The sequence below is a fragment of the Bubalus kerabau genome, chromosome 18 (assembly GCF_029407905.1).
Source record: "Bubalus kerabau isolate K-KA32 ecotype Philippines breed swamp buffalo chromosome 18, PCC_UOA_SB_1v2, whole genome shotgun sequence".
In the NCBI taxonomy this organism is placed as follows: domain Eukaryota; kingdom Metazoa; phylum Chordata; class Mammalia; order Artiodactyla; family Bovidae; genus Bubalus; species Bubalus kerabau.
Genome location: NC_073641.1, coordinates 73,100,012 through 73,116,432, shown reverse-complemented (window position 1 = coordinate 73,116,432; position 16,421 = coordinate 73,100,012). Strand labels below are relative to the sequence as shown.

The 16,421-nt window shown below is 56.2% G+C and overlaps 1 protein-coding gene across 1 annotated transcript in view; it reads right to left on the bottom strand.

Moving 5' to 3' along the window:
* The window catches only part of SLC6A3 (solute carrier family 6 member 3), a 40,130-nt gene that overhangs the window by 19,447 nt on the left and 4,262 nt on the right, over positions 1-16,421 (bottom strand). Inside the window, exons 3-7 of the mRNA XM_055554895.1 lie at positions 15,000-15,225; positions 11,107-11,245; positions 10,345-10,479; positions 6,775-6,878; positions 5,337-5,461 (exon numbers count right to left, since the gene is read on the bottom strand). Of these exons, the coding sequence (XP_055410870.1) occupies positions 5,337-5,461; positions 6,775-6,878; positions 10,345-10,479; positions 11,107-11,245; positions 15,000-15,225 (729 nt within the window). The remainder of the gene's footprint in view (positions 1-5,336; positions 5,462-6,774; positions 6,879-10,344; positions 10,480-11,106; positions 11,246-14,999; positions 15,226-16,421) is intronic.

The window sequence follows — 16,421 nt, the reverse complement described above, 5'->3', positions numbered from 1 at the left end:
AAGAAAAAAGTCAAATAAATAACCTAACTCTACACCTAAAGCAACTAGAAAAGGAAGAAATGAAGAACCCCAGGGTTAGTAGAAGGAAAGAAATCTTAAAACTTAGAGCAGAAATAAATGCAAAAGAAACAAAAGAGATCATAGCAAAAATCAACAAAACCAAAAGCTGGTTTTTTGAAAGGATAAATAAAATTGACAAACTATTAGCCAGACTCATCAAGAAACAAAGGGAGAAAAATCAAATCAATAAAATTAGAAATGAAAATGGAGAGATCACAACAGACAACACAGAAATACAAAGGATCATAAGAGAGTACTATCAACAATTATATGCCAATAAAATGGACAATGTGGAAGAAATGGACAAATTCTTAGAAAAGTACAACTTTCCAAAACTCGATCAGGAAGAAATAGAAAATCTTAACAGACCCATCACAAGCACGGAAATTGAAACTGTAATCAAAAATCTTCCAGCAAACAAAAGCCCAGGTCCAGACGGTTTCACAGCTGAATTCTACCAAAAATTTAGAGAGGAGCTAACACCTATCCTGCTCAAACTCTTCCAGAAAATTGCAGAGGATGGTAAACTTCCAAACTCATTCTATGAGGCCACCATCACCCTAATACCAAAACCTGACAAAGATCCCACAAAAAAAGAAAACTACAGGCCACTATCACTGATGAACATAGATGCAAAAATCCTTAACAAAATTCTAGCAATCAGAATCCAACAACACATTAAAAAGATCATACACCGTGACCAAGTGGGCTTTATCCCAGGGATGCAAGGATTCTTCAATATCCGCAAATCAATCAATGTAATACACCACATTAACAAATTGAAAAATAAAAACCATATGATTATCTCAATAGATGCAGAGAAAGCCTTTGACAAAATTCAACATCCATTTATGATCAAAACTCTCCAGAAAGCAGGAATAGAAGGAATATACCTCAACATAATAAAAGCTATATATGACAAACCCACAGCAAACATTATCCTCAATGGTGAAAAATTGAAAGCATTTCCTCTAAAGTCAGGAACAAGACAAGGGTGCCCACTTTCACTATTACTATTCAACATAGTTTTGGAAGTTTTGGCCACAGCAATCAGAGCAGAAAAGAAATAAAAGGACTCCAAATTGGAAAAGAAGAAGTAAAGCTCTCACTGTTTGCAGATGACATGATCATCTGCATAGAAAACCCTAAAGACTCCACCAGAAAATTACTAGAACTAATCAATGACTATAGTAAAGTTGCAGGATATAAAACCAACACACAGAAATCCCTTGCATTCCTATACACTAATAATGAGAAAACAGAAAGAGAAATTAAGGAAACAATTCCATTCACCATTGCAACGGAAAGAATAAAATACTTAGGAATATATCTACCTAAAGAAACTAAAGACCTATATATAGAAAACTATAAAACAATGGTGAAAGAAATCAAAGAGGACACTAACAGATGGAGAAATATACCATGTTCATGGATTGGAAGAATCAATATAGTGAAAATGAGTATACTACCCAAAGCAATCTATAGATTCAATGCAATCCCTATCAAGCTACCAACAGCATTCTTCACAGAGCTAGAACAAATAATTTCACAATTTGTATGGAAATACAAAAAACCTCGAAGAGCCAAAGCGATCTTGAGAAAGAAGAATGGAACTGGAGGAATCAACCTACCTGACTTCAGGCTCTACTACAAAGCCACAGTTATTAAGACAGTATGGTACTGGCACAAAGACAGGAATATAGATCAATGGAACAAAATAGAAAGCCCAGAGATAAATCCACGCACATATGGACACCTTATCTTTGACAAACGAGGCAAGAATATACAGTGGATTAAAGACAATCTCTTTAACAAGTGGTGCTGGGAAATCTGGTCAACCACTTGTAAAAGAATGAAACTAGAACACTTTCTAACACCATACACAAAAATAAACTCAAAATGGATTAAAGATCTAAACATAAGACCAGAAACTATAAAACTCCTAGAGGAGAACATAGGCAAAACACTCTCTGACATACATCACAGCAGGATCCTCTATGACCCACCTCCCAGAATATTGGAAATAAAAGCAAAAATAAACAAATGGGACCTAATTAACCTTAAAAGCTTCTGCACATCAAAGGAAACTATTAGCAAGGTGAAAAGACAGCCTTCAGAATGGGAGAAGATAATAGCAAATAAAGCAACTGACAAACAACTAATCTCGAGAATATACAAGCAACTCCAACAGCTCAACTCCAGAAAAATAAATGACCCAATCAAAAAATGGGCCAAAGAACTAAATAGACATTTCTCCAAAGAAGACATCCAGATGGCTAACAAACACATGAAAAGATGCTCAACATCACTCATTATCAGAGAAATGCAAATCAAAACCACTATGAGGTACCATTTCACGCCAGTCAGAATGGCTGCGATCCAAAAGTCTACAAGTAATAAATGCTGGAGAGGGTGTGGAGAAAAGGGAACCCTCTTACACTGTTGGTGGGAATGCAAACTAGTACAGCCACTATGGAGAATAGTGTGGAGATTCCTTAAAAAACTGGAAATAGAACTGCCTTATGATCCAGCAATCCCACTGCTGGGCATACACACTGAGGAAACCAGAAGGGAAAGAGACACATGTACCCCAATGTTCATCGCAGCACTGTTTATAATAGCCAGGACATGGAAGCAACCTAGATGTCCATCAGCAGATGAATGGATAAGAAAGCTGTGGTACATATACACAATGGAGTATTACTTAGCCATTAAAAAGAATACATTTGAATCAGTTCTAATGAGGTGGATGAAACTGGAGCCTATTATACAGAGTGAAGTAAGCCAGAAAGAAAAACACCAATACAGTATACTAACGCATATATATGGAATTTAGAAAGATGGTAACAATAACCCTGTGTACGAGACAGCAAAAGAGACACTGATGTATAGAACAGTCTTATGGACTCTGTGGGAGAGGGAGAGGGTGGGAAGATTTGGGAGAATGGCATTGAAACATGTAAAATATCATGTATGAAACGAGTTGCCAGTCCAGGTTCGATGCACGATACTGGATGCTTGGGGCTGGTGCACTGGGATGACCCAGAGGGATGGAATGGGGAGGGAGGAGGGAGGAGGGTTCAGGATGGGGAACACAGGTATACCTGTGGCGGATTCATTTTGATATGCGGCAAAACTAATACAATTATGTAAAGTTTAAAAATAAAATAAAATTAAAAAAAATAATAAAAGCCACGTGCTGTTACAGAGATGCCACAACTTAGCGTGCGCTCTCCACGTGCTCCCTGCAACGTGCGTGCTTCTGTCCCCTCTGACTGTCTCCCAGACACACTCCTGGGAGTGGGGACACAGGGGACCATGCCAGCTCCCTCACCCCAGCAGGTGGGATCTGGGTGGAGGTGGGGAGGTGTGGGAGTGGTCAGGCACTTTGACTGCAAATGACCCCAAAGTAAAGAATATCCCCACAGGAAGCTGCTAGTTGATCACGTTCAGGGTTAGTTTTACAAGAAGTGCCAGGCAGCTCGCTGGCATGGCCTCTGAGAGCTTGCTCATGGATGTACAACTTACCACTTTCCTGGTTCCCCATCCTCAGCAGGGCCTGGGTCAGGCACCAGCCGTTAGGAACAGGAATGGGGCAGTTACTGATGCTTCTAGAGAATCAAAGGCTGGAGCCAGGCTCCACCTCCAGGATCTGTCAGGGGCCCTAGTGTTGACCTGGGCTCTGGGACTCCCAACACTCCAAGGAGCACGGTTTCTGATGCGGGCAGGAGGGGCAGATGGTTTGAAAAGCCCTGAAATCTAAGCGCCAGGACCTGGAAGATGCCCATCAGTTTGGCTGAACTAAAGCCAGTATCCTCACATTTCATTTTTGCTCCTGGGTTAATAGTCCCCCCCCCCCCCCCCCCCGCGTTCTTGAGAATTAGAGCCATAAATGACATTTACTTTGCTTTTCTGGGAAATGCAGTGAAGACAGTCAGCTAACTTTCTGGGGTTAATGGGGATTCTTGCAAACTATTGCTATTTATCATAATAAAGGGCAAAACCCAGTGAAAATGCATAAATGCAACGGTGAGTAAATTCCACTGCTCCGTCCTTATTTGCATTAGGTTCCCTTTCCTGCCTTTATTGGATTTTTTTTTCTTGGAGGAAAGAGTGGATCTGGAAGCACGTGGAGATTCATCTGGGTCCCCAGCTTTCCTGCCAGACTTGGAGGGGCTTGTCCTCCCGGCTCCAAACTCGGCTCCCTGCTTTCCAAGCAGGGCTCCCAACCCTCGACAGGTGGACTGATGGGCTGACCCGCTGAGAGCTCAGGGCGCCAGTGGGGTCAGCCCTCTGCTCTCCTCGGTTGCTCTGCTAACGTCACCCTCCCGCTCGAGAGTAAGAAGACCCAGGAGGAGAGGAGCTTGGGTTGGGGGGAAGGAGGGGCCGCCCCTGAGCGGGATGGTCTCAGAGGAAGGGGCTCCTCCAGGCGGAGGCGCAGGACAACCCTCAGGCCGGTGGGGCCAGCAGCGATTTGGGTCCCAGGTCCTGGACTGACCCAGCTCCAGACTGCCTCAGCCATGCCTTCCACCCAGGATCTAGCACCAACAGACCCTCCCCCTGCATGGAATGCCCAGGGGTGCAGCAATCAGGGCTCCCCAGCACCGTGTTCTGGGCCAGGGTCCCCAGTCCTCTCCCTGTGGCCCAGGTTGCTCCCCTACATCACCAGCGCCCACTCTTCTGCTGCCTGCTCCCCTCCTCTGAGTCCTCATCTGCAGACACGCCTGTCTGCATCGGCTTGGTGAGCAGGTTGGGAGCATGGGTCTCTGTTGCTACCGTGTGCCAGAGACTCCGGGGGTTTATCCGCTATTACCCCACTCCCACGTGTATGCGCCACGGCCCTTGAAGGGCTGGGGGAAAGCTTCGGAACAGAGTAACTGCTGGCGTCCAAGCCAGCCCAGCCTCTTTCTGGCTGACCACACTGAGGTCCGGCCATCTGTGCCACTTGGAACGACTCTGAGCCCTCAGCTGCATGTCCCCCACCAGGTGAGGGGAACCGGACCCCTGTCCTGCAGCCCGAGTGGCTTCCGTGAGGAGCCCTGGGCCGAGGGCCAACCTCAACCTGGCCTTGGCGTCCAGCAGGAGGGCCCGAGGGGGCAGGAGCTGGGAGTGCATGGAGGCGGTGGGTGCATTGTGCCCAGGTGCCCTGCTCTCTGCCGTGTCAGCTGCCCCAGGGAAGGGCCCTGGGTGCCCGTGCACTTCCCTCTCAGCTTGCAGGGAAGCACTTCTAGAACTGGGCGGCCCGGGAGCGGGCGCGTGGGGACCTTACCACTCACCATCCTTGGCCACGTCCCCGATGGGGACACTGTGCTTCTGGGCCATGTACCCCAGGAAGGAGAAGACCACGAAGCCAGAGGAGAAGCTCGTCAGCGAGTTGACGGAGGTGGTGATGATCGCGTCTCTGCAGGAACAAGACACTCTGTCCCAGCCCTGCTGGGCGCCGCTGCAATTTCCCGTCATTATTCTTAATTGGCTGTGTCTGGTACCGGCGGCTGGGGGCGCTCCCCAGACAGGCGGGCTGGCCCCTCCTGTGACCCCAGAGCCTGTCCCGGGCTGCCCTGCGGGAGGGAGGCTGGCAACCGCTGACAGTGGTGAGCGTCCCACCTGCACCCCCCGCCGAGCAGCTCTGGGCACTGGCCACGCCCTGGCCAGGTCAGGCCTCCAGTGACCAGCCATCTGCGCTTGCCTGGGGACCAAGGGACTCTCTCCTGGGACTCTCGACTCAGCCCTGATGGCGAGGCATCCCACAGGCAAAGCTGGGCTCGGGTGGGCAGCCCAGGTGACCACGGGGTCCCCACCCTGACCCACAGGGCTGCCAGGCAGGGCTTGGAGATGCCTCCCGGGAAACTTGTTAAGAAGCAGGTGCTGACGGGGTGGGTCTGGTGGGGCCCAGAAGCTGTGTTTCCCCTACGTGCCTGGGGGCCCAGGGACCCCACTCTGAGGGCCGAGAATTCAGAGTAGGGAGGAGGGGCTGTGGGGCCAGCCCTCCCGGGTGCCTGAGTGCAAGGACCCTCACAGTCTCAGGTGGGCACAGGTGGGCTCGGGAGCGGCTGTCTGGCCTGCCATCCAGACGCCAGCTCCGTGTGGACCTCTGGGTCGGTCAGGCCGCCCTGCTGTGCACCGCCTTTGTGTTTCTAACCGCATTTTTATCCTCATGATATGAAAGGAAACAAACACTGGCTCAAAGGTCAAGGAAGCAGTCCCGGAGGAAACCCTTTCTGTCTTTAGAGCGATATTTCGGGCCGGCAGGGGGCTGCAGGTCGCTCAGGTCCTCCTGGGCCGGGCAGTGCCAGCTGGCAGGCTGCTGGGGCTCTGGGCACGTGGCATGGCCGTGCTCCTGCCTGTCCTGGCGCTGAGTCTGCGGGGGGCTCCGCGGGGCCAGGGCGCGCCTGGGGCCCCCGCTCCCCCAGTGAAGGCCAGGTGGGGACACGCACAGGTCCTTCCTCGTGGGAAACAGGGGTGAGGAGCCTGACCCCGGATGCTGGGAGGACGGGGCGGCCAAGCCGGGCAGAGGAGGGGCCTCCTCCCAGGGAGGGGGCAGCGTCTTCCTGCCTCAAAGCCTCCCTTAAGCAGGAATGAGCGTTGGCCTGTCGCTTCCCCGTCTCATTTTCACGTGCGGTTAAGGGGCTGTAAGCATGGCTCCTGTCCCCTCCCCTCACCCAGGGGCACACCCGCCCGCCTGATGCCACAGGCTTCTCTCGGGCCGGGACTCACCGGTAGCAGTTGTTGGTGAACTTATTGTAACTGGAGAAGGCGATGAGCACCCCAAGGCCCACGCCCAGCGAGAAGCATATCTGGATGGCCGCATCTATCCAGACCTGCAGGAGCAGAGACAGAGTGAGCACTCCCCACAAGGAGAGGTCCCCGAGGGGAGACAGAGGGGGTGAGCAGCCCTCGAGGGGAGACAGGGGGTGAGCGGTCCCTGAGGGGACACAGAGCTGGATGAGCGGTCTCTGAGGAGAGACAGAGGGGGTGAGCGGCCCCCGAGGGGAGACGGGGTGAGTGGTTCCCGTGGGGAGACAGGGGATGAGCGGCCCCCGAGCGGAGACAGGGGGTGCGTGGCCCCTGAGGGGAGACAGAGGGGGTGAGCGGCCCCCGAGGGGAGACAGGGGATGAGCGGCCCCCGAGGGGAGAGGCCCCTGTGGGGCATGGCCAGCCTGGGGAGGGGCAGCCTGGGGAGGGGGTGCGCGGCCCCGTGGGGAAAGGCCCCTGCGGGGCATGGCCAGCCTGGGGAGGGCCAGCCTGGGGAGGGCCAGCCTGGGTCGTGGAGTGGGTCCTCAGTGCCACAGGCTCCGAGGGACAGAGTCACACTTGAACTTGGCATCACCCTCAGTGAGCGAATGTCACCTCAGGGAGTAAACCTGAGGGGCCCGAGGAGAGGGGGCTGCGTCCTGGTGCGGGACCCGAGGTCACTTCAGTGGGCCCACGCCCCGGGAAGAGCAGGGGTTCACGACGGTGCTGTGGACACTGGCGCCTCCGTCCCGCTCCCGCCTCCCACCCCTCCGGCGGCAGCGTGCGGAGAGCGCACGGGAGCCCACCGCGGCACACGCGGAAAGGCCCGTGGAGCCAGCGGGGGCTCCGAAGCTCTGCACTCGCTGGAGGCGGCACAGGCCACATCCCGGGCGGCTGACACACGTGGCGAATGAGGCCGTGCGGTCGACACTGGACCAAGGCGCTAGTTCAGACTTCGGACACGACCTGCTCGGCTCAGGGGGTGCAGAGACCATCCTACGACCCGGTGATGATGACGTGGGCGCCCCTGGGCCCTGCACAGCCTAGGGCGGCGATGAGGACAGCGGACACCCGCCCTGGGGGAGTGGCCAGGCCCGCCGTGTGAAAAGTGGGGACGGGAGGGTCCTGGGGGCTGTTCCCAAAGTCCCTCAGCCTGAGATGAGGGCTGTGGGCCAGGTTCCCCAGCCGTGACTCCAGAGTCCCCAGCTGGGGGCACAGGGCAGCCGACCTGAGCACGGCCCAGTGAGGGGCTGGACACGGAGCCCTTACACCAGGACCAGTGGGGCTCAGTCCTTTGGGCAGGACTTCCAGAGCCTCTGGGTCACCCCAGCACTGAGGACAGGACGACCAGGCATTAGCTCGAGGCCTGGAGTGGCTGGGTGGGCAGGGGGTCAAGGTGCTGGTTGTTGGCCAGCAGGCTTCTGCAGGCAGGGGCTGGTGGCGTGGGGGAAGGGTGCTCCTGCCTCCTTGCAGTCCCAGGTCCTCTCAGTGGCCAGTGGTCACCCCAGAGCCTTTGCATGTGTGGGTCACCCACCCAGAGGCGCCTCCCCGCCATCTGTCCAGGCCTCTGCTCACCGCTGCCCCAGGCCCCAGCCCGGGTCCTGCTCACAGCCCACCCTGGGACCCACTGGGCAGCCTCTTGGGGCCAACCCAGACCGGCCCTTCCTTTACTTCCTGGCCTCATTCCCCCTCCTGGGATGGAGGCCCCCCCACCCCAGGACAGCACGGTATCTGTCAGAGCCCAGACCCCACCTGCCCGGCAAGGTGGCTCAAGAGCTGCAGATGAATGGCCAAGAGACTGGACACCACCGAGGGCAGGGATGCTGACCTCAAAGAGGGTCCCTTCATCCCCACGAAGACCTACAAATGGCCCAAATGGCCCTCAGGATGGAGTATCCTGCCGTTGATGGGAGGGACAGGAACGGCTCTGCCCTCTGAGCTGGGGGCGCAGGGGCCCAGCCTCTGGGCCCAAAGGCTCCCAGAAACCCAGCGGTTCCTGACTTGGTCCCTTCCTGCCCAAGCTGACAGGACATTAGAGGAGGGGACACTCAGGGCAGTCCCACTCCTCACTGCCTGCCACCGACGCTTGTCATCCACCGTCCACTGTCTGCCTGTCTGCTACCTGTCATCCATCCACCTGAACTCTGCTGTCTCATCTGTCTGCCTAGAAACCTCACCTGTTCCAACCTCTGGTCTCCACTTCCTTCTGCTTCACAGACGCACCTGTTCACAGGGCTGATAGCTGTTCCGCACGTTCTTCCCCCGACACCTGGCTCTTCTCTGATTTCCGGGTCATGCCCCACCTGGCCTTTGATGCCACCTCCTCCCACCAGCACACCTCGCCCGCCACGGACTTTCCTGAGGACAACACTCCGCTGACCCACTGGCGCCCTGGGCCCAGCTCTGCAGTGGGGCCCTGGGATCCCCACTGACCTCAGCTCCCCTAGCCATCCGTGTCCATCTCCCTTGGCTCCGTGGAGACACGTGTGTGGCTCTCATGGTCTCACGGGTACTCCATGAGCTGCCTGGCGGGCTCTACAGCTGCCCTCCCCTGTGTGCTTGTGGGCCCGTGGCCATGGCACCTTCCTCTCTCTGCTGCTCAGTGTTCGGCCTCTGCTCTGCAACTCCCCCTCCCCCGGGGCTCCTGGGGGCTCACAGCCTTGCCAACCTCCCCTTCTTCCACTTTGCTCCCATTGCCCACCCCTCTCCCCACTGTGGAACCTCCTCCTTCCCCATGAGGGCTGCCCCCGACTCACAGGCTGGCAGCGTTGGGGCCCCCACACCCCGGCCGGGACTGCTCTGCCCAGTGACCCAGCCTCCCTGGGCAGCTGTTGGGGCCCCATGTCTAGGCTGCTCCAGAGTGGTCCACCTGGATTTCCAATGGCCCCTGCTCCCTCCAGTGAGCACCCTCAGCCCTGCTCTGCCTCCTTTTCCTCTCTCTTCCTCCCCGCCCACCCCTCTTCCATTGCCCTGCCAAGCCCTGCTATTCCAACCCACGTGGTGTCTTCCTTTGCTGAGGAAACCTGCAGCTGGACAGTGGACTTAGTTTGCCCACGAGACGGTCGCATCACCACCTTGTGTGGGCACCGGGGTGTCTGACCACAAAGTCTGGCTCCCTGAGGTAGGCCTGGTTCATGCAAGCCAGCACCTCAGCCCAGCTCTGAGGATACGCTGTGGCCAGAGCTCGGGCTTCCATCCAGCTGGGCGCCAACACCCTTGGGCACACTCTGGCGCCCCCACCCCCACCCTCAGTGCTTGTCTGAGGACCCAGGAGGACTCCTCCAGGGAGTGGATGGCCCAGGTGAGGCGGTCAAGGGGCAGCTGCCCTGGCTTCTCCCTGCAGAGGCCAGGGTGACTCCTTCTCCTAATCCTCTTACCCTGGTCCCTTCAGCCCCATGCTATGCCCACATGGTCCCTTCTCACCTGGACAGTGAACCCTGCTGGGCAGGGCAGGTGACCCCACGTGAAGCATTTCCTGCCCAAGATGCAGAGAGAACAACAGCCCGACCTGCCAGTCCCGGAGGATGGGCCGAGAGCGGAGGGCGCACTCACCGAGGCCTCGCAGAGCCGATGGAAGTCCACGCTCAGGTACGCTCTGATGCCGTCCACGGCCCCCGGGAGAGTGATGCCTCGCAGGAGCAGCGCAAAGAGGACCACGTACGGCATGGTAGCCGTGATCCACACGACCTGGGGAGAGCACGCGTTGCCCGACCGCACCAGCCACTGTGGGCAGGGCTGGGCTCAGGGCCACCCTGATGGCTTGTGCTCAGACAGAGGGCCTCGGATTGGTAAGCCCAGCGTCCCGAACAGTCCCAGGATGTCAGCTCGGCAAATGCCCCCTGGAGTGGGCCCGCCCAGTACCCTCTTTCCTGTACGTCTCCCCAGGGATTGAAGCAGGACAGTCTGGCAGGGCAGGGGCCCTCTGTCCGCATTTGGGCCACGGCTGCAGGCGGCAGTGGCGGGACCTCCGATGCGTGAGAGTCGAGCGACCTGCATCTCACTGACTGTGCAAGCGGGCACCTGGCCCAGGTGTGAAAGGCGGACCCCGGGCCATGGGCGAGGGTCGCAGCGCTGGCAGGCTTCCGGGCACTGGGACGTGACCACGAGAGCCGGCCCAAGCGGTGGGTGCGTCTGGGCCATCGTTACTTTGGCCACCCAGACAATGACCGAAACATCTTCATTGGCACAAATATTTTGTTGTGATTCCCCTTGTGCTGAAACCACTCTCCCGACACCATTCCTCAACCACAGCCACCTGCCCCAACCCACCACGGCCCCCTGTCCACTCCCCAGATGGCGAGCCCTGCCCCTCACCTTCCCGGACGTCTTCACCCCCTTCCACAGGCTGAAGTAGAGCAGGACGATGACCAGCACCAGGCAGGAGGTGAGCTGCCAGCGGGGAGGGCCCAGGTCATCGATGCCCTGGCTCTCATGGAGGTGCAGCACGCCGCGCCTGCAGAGGAAGGGGGTGGGGTCCTGGGGGCTGCCTCTCCACCCGGGGGCTGGCCGGCCCAGAGACCTGCCCTCCCCTGCTAGGCTCGGCAGCAAGGACCTGGCCTGATGGCCTGGGGACCCCTGTCCCCCGCTCCAGAAAGGCCAGGCCCCCAGCCCTAGTGGAGACACAGGCCTACCCTCTCTGTGAAGAGAAACAGGGAAATCCACAGCTACAGTTTAGAATTCAACACGCCTTTCATAGTGGCGGACAGAACAAGGTGAGGGTAAGGATGCAGGAGCAGACACAACCTAGCTGACACGTCCACCCATCAACGGCATGCATGCATGCATGCTAAGTCGCTTCAGTCGTGTCCAACTCTGTGTGACCCCATGGACAGCAGCCCACTAGGCTCCTCTGTCCATGGGATTCTCTAGGCAAAAATACTGGAGTGGGTTGCCATTTCTTTTTCCAACCCATCAATGGCAGGATACACATTCTTTTTAAGTGTACGTGGAACACACAGGGATAAACCATATATTGGGCAATAAGACAAACATCAGTATATTTAGAAATAATGAAGTTTTAAAAAATATTAGTTCAGCAAGTCAGAATTAAGTTACATGTCAATAACAGAAATATATCTAGAAAATCTCCCAATATTTCAAAACCAAAGAACAAACTTCTAAGCATCTCCTGTGAGTCAAAGAAGAAATCACAAGGCAGACAAGGGGATACTTTAAACTAGTGAAAATGAAAACAATGTATTAAACATGAGGGAGGCAGTTAAAGTGGTCTCTTAGAGGCTAGTTTGTAGCTTTAAATATATAGCTTTCTATATCAGTCCTGAATATTCACTGGAAGGACTGATGCTGAAGCTGAAGCTCCAATAATTTGGCCACCTGATGTGAAGAGCTGACTCGCTGGAAAAGACCCTGATGCTGGGAAAGACTGAAGGCGGGAGGCGAAGCGGACGACAGAGGATGAGCTGGTTGGATGGCATCACCGACCCAACTGACGTGAGTTTGAGCATGCTCTGGGAGATGGTGGAGGACAGGGAGGCCTGGCGCACTGCAGTCCATGGGGCTGCAAAGTGCTGGACACGACTGAGCTACTGAACAGCAACCAATGTATATTAGAAAGTAGGTGAAGGTGGTTTTAAATTTAAGCGTTACGGAGTTGGAGTTATATGGGCTCATTTTGGGGTTTCTGAAGTCTGCTTGCACTTTGTAGGACTTACAGCTTTACAACCTCGTGACTGTATTCAGAGCTACCTTGGCCTTTCTGGGAGCCCATCCGGCTTTATACAGTGAGTTTACATTCCAGAGAACCTTTTCAGACCTGACGGTCACTGGAGCTTGTCTCGGGGAAACTCAGTCTTCAGCGCTAGTGGAACCACCTGGGGGTGTTCTTGGCGCAGTTTAATAACTGATTGTGTCGTTAACGACCTTTGCATTGTAAACCTTCAAAGGCCGCGCCTCTGTCCCGGGGTCGCCTCCAGATATGGTTGGACCTCTGCTCCTCCTGACAGCCCTTCCCAGGGAGCGGCGGGCAGCTTTCCATCTCAAGCCTTCTCTTCCAGATGGGAGTTCCAAGCAGACTGCCCTGGTCAGCGCTTTTTTAAAAAATCCATTTATCACATATATTCTTTCCTTTTAGCATTCTTAATAATAAATCACTGACTGGTCAGTTTTTCCCCCTCTATTTTTCTTATCTGAAAATCACTTAGATAAATGAAGTTTTTCCAGACCTCCCAAACAAAACATGAAAGTGAAGAAAGTGTTAGTCACTCAGTCGTGTCTGACTCTTTGCAACACCATGGACACAGCCTGCTGGGCTCCTCTGTCCATGGAGTCCTCCAGCAAGAATACTAGAGTGGGTAGCCATGCCCTTCTCCTACATGTCCCCAGATGGCCTCACCTGGCACATTCCACATCTCTGACAGCTTTCTGAACGTTCTAAATGGCACCAAAATCCATCTTAGAACTGTAGAAAACAACCCAGCTTGGAAACTTAGCCGTGGTTTTGTTGGTGAAATGACAAACCCAGATCTAGTGAGAGCTGTCTCTAGACATCTGTGAGTGGTGGGACAGGGTGGGGAGCTGGGGGTGCCCCAGGGACTTGCCTGTAGCCACGTCTGCTCTCCCCCTTCTGGTGCCGGGCCCCCTCCCTCTCTCCTTCTGGTCCCTTCTCTCCCATCACAGGCTAACACTGAAGTCAAGGCTGGACCAGGTCAGGGCTCAGTGGGACCACAGGGGAGCACGCGTGGAGCCCAGGCCTTGCCCTGTGGATGAGAAGCTCCTACGTTTGGGACCCACGGCAATGAGCCAGCGGAGGGCAAGCTCCTCAGGGGGCGGAGCGACTGACAAAAACTCTGCCATCCTTTCCTGGGTGAATCTACCGCCTCTTGCTTGCTTGTAGCTCTGAGTCCTGACCACACACTCATGTGACAGGGTACTGGGTCTGCGTTTCCCAGGGGATGCCCGCCCTGGCGTCTCTCAGGCGGATCTGATGGGGCCGACCCCAAGCGGACTGACGTTTCCAGGCCTGCTCTGAAACCCACTGGCCGCTGCTAAGAGCTCCCGAGACCAGGCCCTCACCTCCCTGCTTCGGAGCCCCCTCCTCCAAGCAGGCAGGCATTCAGTGGCCCTTTGACCTCCCCATCACAGACACCCCTCCCCTCCTTTCAGACGCCTTCACCCGCTAATCCCAAACTACCAAAAGGAGTCTCTTACGAAAAACTAAACAGGTCCCACTGCACACCAGCTGCGTGCTAGCCACGCTGTTCCTGGAAACTCCTGAGGAACGCCCTGGTCCCCTCTGGCAGCCCCCCAGCGCCCCCCACCCAAACCTTTGGCACTGTGTCCCTGCCCATCGCTGTGGCCTTCTGCAGCGGCTGGTCCTAGAGACACGTTCCCCACGTGGGGCCCCCAGAGCTGAGCATGAGACCCCAACTATCTGGACACACAACCTCAGACCCTAGACGCCCGCAGGTTCTGTGGACTCGCTCGTCCCCTGGGCGGGCTCGTTGCGACACCCACACGACAGATGCTCCCGGCTCCCGAGGGCTCGGTCCCGCCCTGCACACCTGGGGCCTCACCCAGCTCTGCTGACCCTGTGGGACAGGGCCCACCCCTCATGGACCACCCCGGGCCGCCAGCTGCTGATAAAAGGGGTCCTCTGGAAGCCCCTCTGCCAGCCGGGGCCGGGCAGCGGCTCTGCTCACACCCCCGGACGTGTGATCACCTCCTCCAGGACCGACTTTATAACTTTCACAGTGAGATGGCCTTCGTGTTTACGCTCATGGCTTCCTACCTCGAAGCAAGTTTTGAAATTGTGCCCACCTGCGATTAAAACCGGAATTATATTTTGGGCTGAGGTTCACTTTTCTACATTGTTGGTGGACCCATTTCCACCTAGAAACACAAGCAGACTGTACCCAACCAGGATTTTCCCAAAGGAAGACTGCAGTCACCGGGAACTTCACGAGTCCGCGGCCAGCACGGCGAACACGTTTCTCAAGAGAAGTGGCCTCTGTCAGGACGTGGGGAAGGGCAGCTGACCCGGGGTTGGGGGGAGCTGTCCAGTTCCCCTTCCTGCGAGGTCTCCTCCCAGGGGCAGAGTTGAGCTGCTGGAGGTGGGGTCAGAAAGAGGCCCCTTGAGAGCGCCGGGGAGTGGGACGAGACACAGCCCAGGGGCAGCACATGCCGGCGGGTGACCCCGGGCCGGCGCCCTCCCCTCCCAGGGACGTTGGCCCCGAGGAGACCCCACTCACTCGAAATACTCGGCGGCGGGCGTGGTCCCCGAGGTGCCGTTGGGGCCCGAGCTGGCGTTGGGGGCGCGGGCGTCCGAGCAGCGGGGGCTGTTCCAGGAGTGGTTGCAGTGCGTCCAGGGCAGCTCGGCGGTGAAGGAGGAGAACAGGTAGTGCAGCGCCCAGGCGATGATGACGTTATAGAAGAAGCCGATGTACAGCGAGATGAGGACGGCCGTGTAGCCCACACCTGGGGGAGAGCGCGGCCCGTCAGGTCGCCCTGCCCCGACCCCCAGGGACGCAGCTGCCTTGGGGCTTCCTGAAACCAGGCAGCGCCTCTAAGCACGTCGGGAGACGAGGGAGAGGGTGGGTCCCGCCGTCATCACTGAGGAGGGGCCACCCCCTCCCAGCACCCTCCAAGGCCTACCAGACCTGCACGGCCAGTCAGGGACACCCCAGTACAACCAGGTCGCCTGCAGACATGTGGAGGAACCAAGGGCCACCTTGGCTGCCCACCACCACTCACAGCCAGTCAGGGTCGCCCAGGCTCACAAAAAGTCACCTAGGACCACCCTGGGTCACCAGGGCAATTTGACCCAGGGGTAGCCAGGGCCACCAGCCAAATAAAACCATCAGAAAAATTCACCACTACCCAGGGCCATCTAGGAAGACCCAAGGATACAAAACACCAAGTCAACGAAGGCCACCCAAAGCCACTCAGGGTCACCCAAGGACATCCCAGGCCACCCTGCCAATAGGGCCCTGAAGGCTGTCCACGGTCACCCAGGAATACTCCGTGTCTCCCAGAGCCAAACAGGACCACTAACAGTCATGAAAGAATGGCCAGGATCTCCATGGCCGCCCCCAGCCTCCCGGGCTCATCCAGGACGAGCCAGGACTCCAAGACAAGCCCCACCCAGCTGGGCTGCCTACAGCCACCTAAGGCCACTCATGGCCATCTCACTAACCATCCCTCCCCCAGCCCAGCCACGGCAGACAGAGGCATCTGGGTCCACCCAACATCACCCAGGACCATGCTTGATCACGCAGAGCCCCCTGGGCCTGTCAGAGTGCCCTGTGCAGGGTCACAAGACCTGGAATTTGGGAGAGCCACTGAGGGGCTCCTGACCGCTGGGGCAGAACGGAGGGCCGTGCAGTCTTTGGTGCCGTGTCACCCTGACCGTGGCGGACGGCTGGTCTGCAGTAAGGCCTACGTCCTGTTCGGTGCTGGACAAGCACTGCTGCGTTCCGCTGCTGTGGTTCAGTTTACCCAGCTCCACACAGACTTCCCTCATTTCCACATCCTTTCCCGGCTTTGCTGCTGGGACTGGCTTGGGCATCAGTACCCTGGAAGCTCATGGGCACCTGCCTGGTCCTGCCCGCCTGTGGCCAGGAGGAGCTTGTCTTCACGGTGACTTTTGCAGGGAGGGCGTTGGCTTGTTTTTT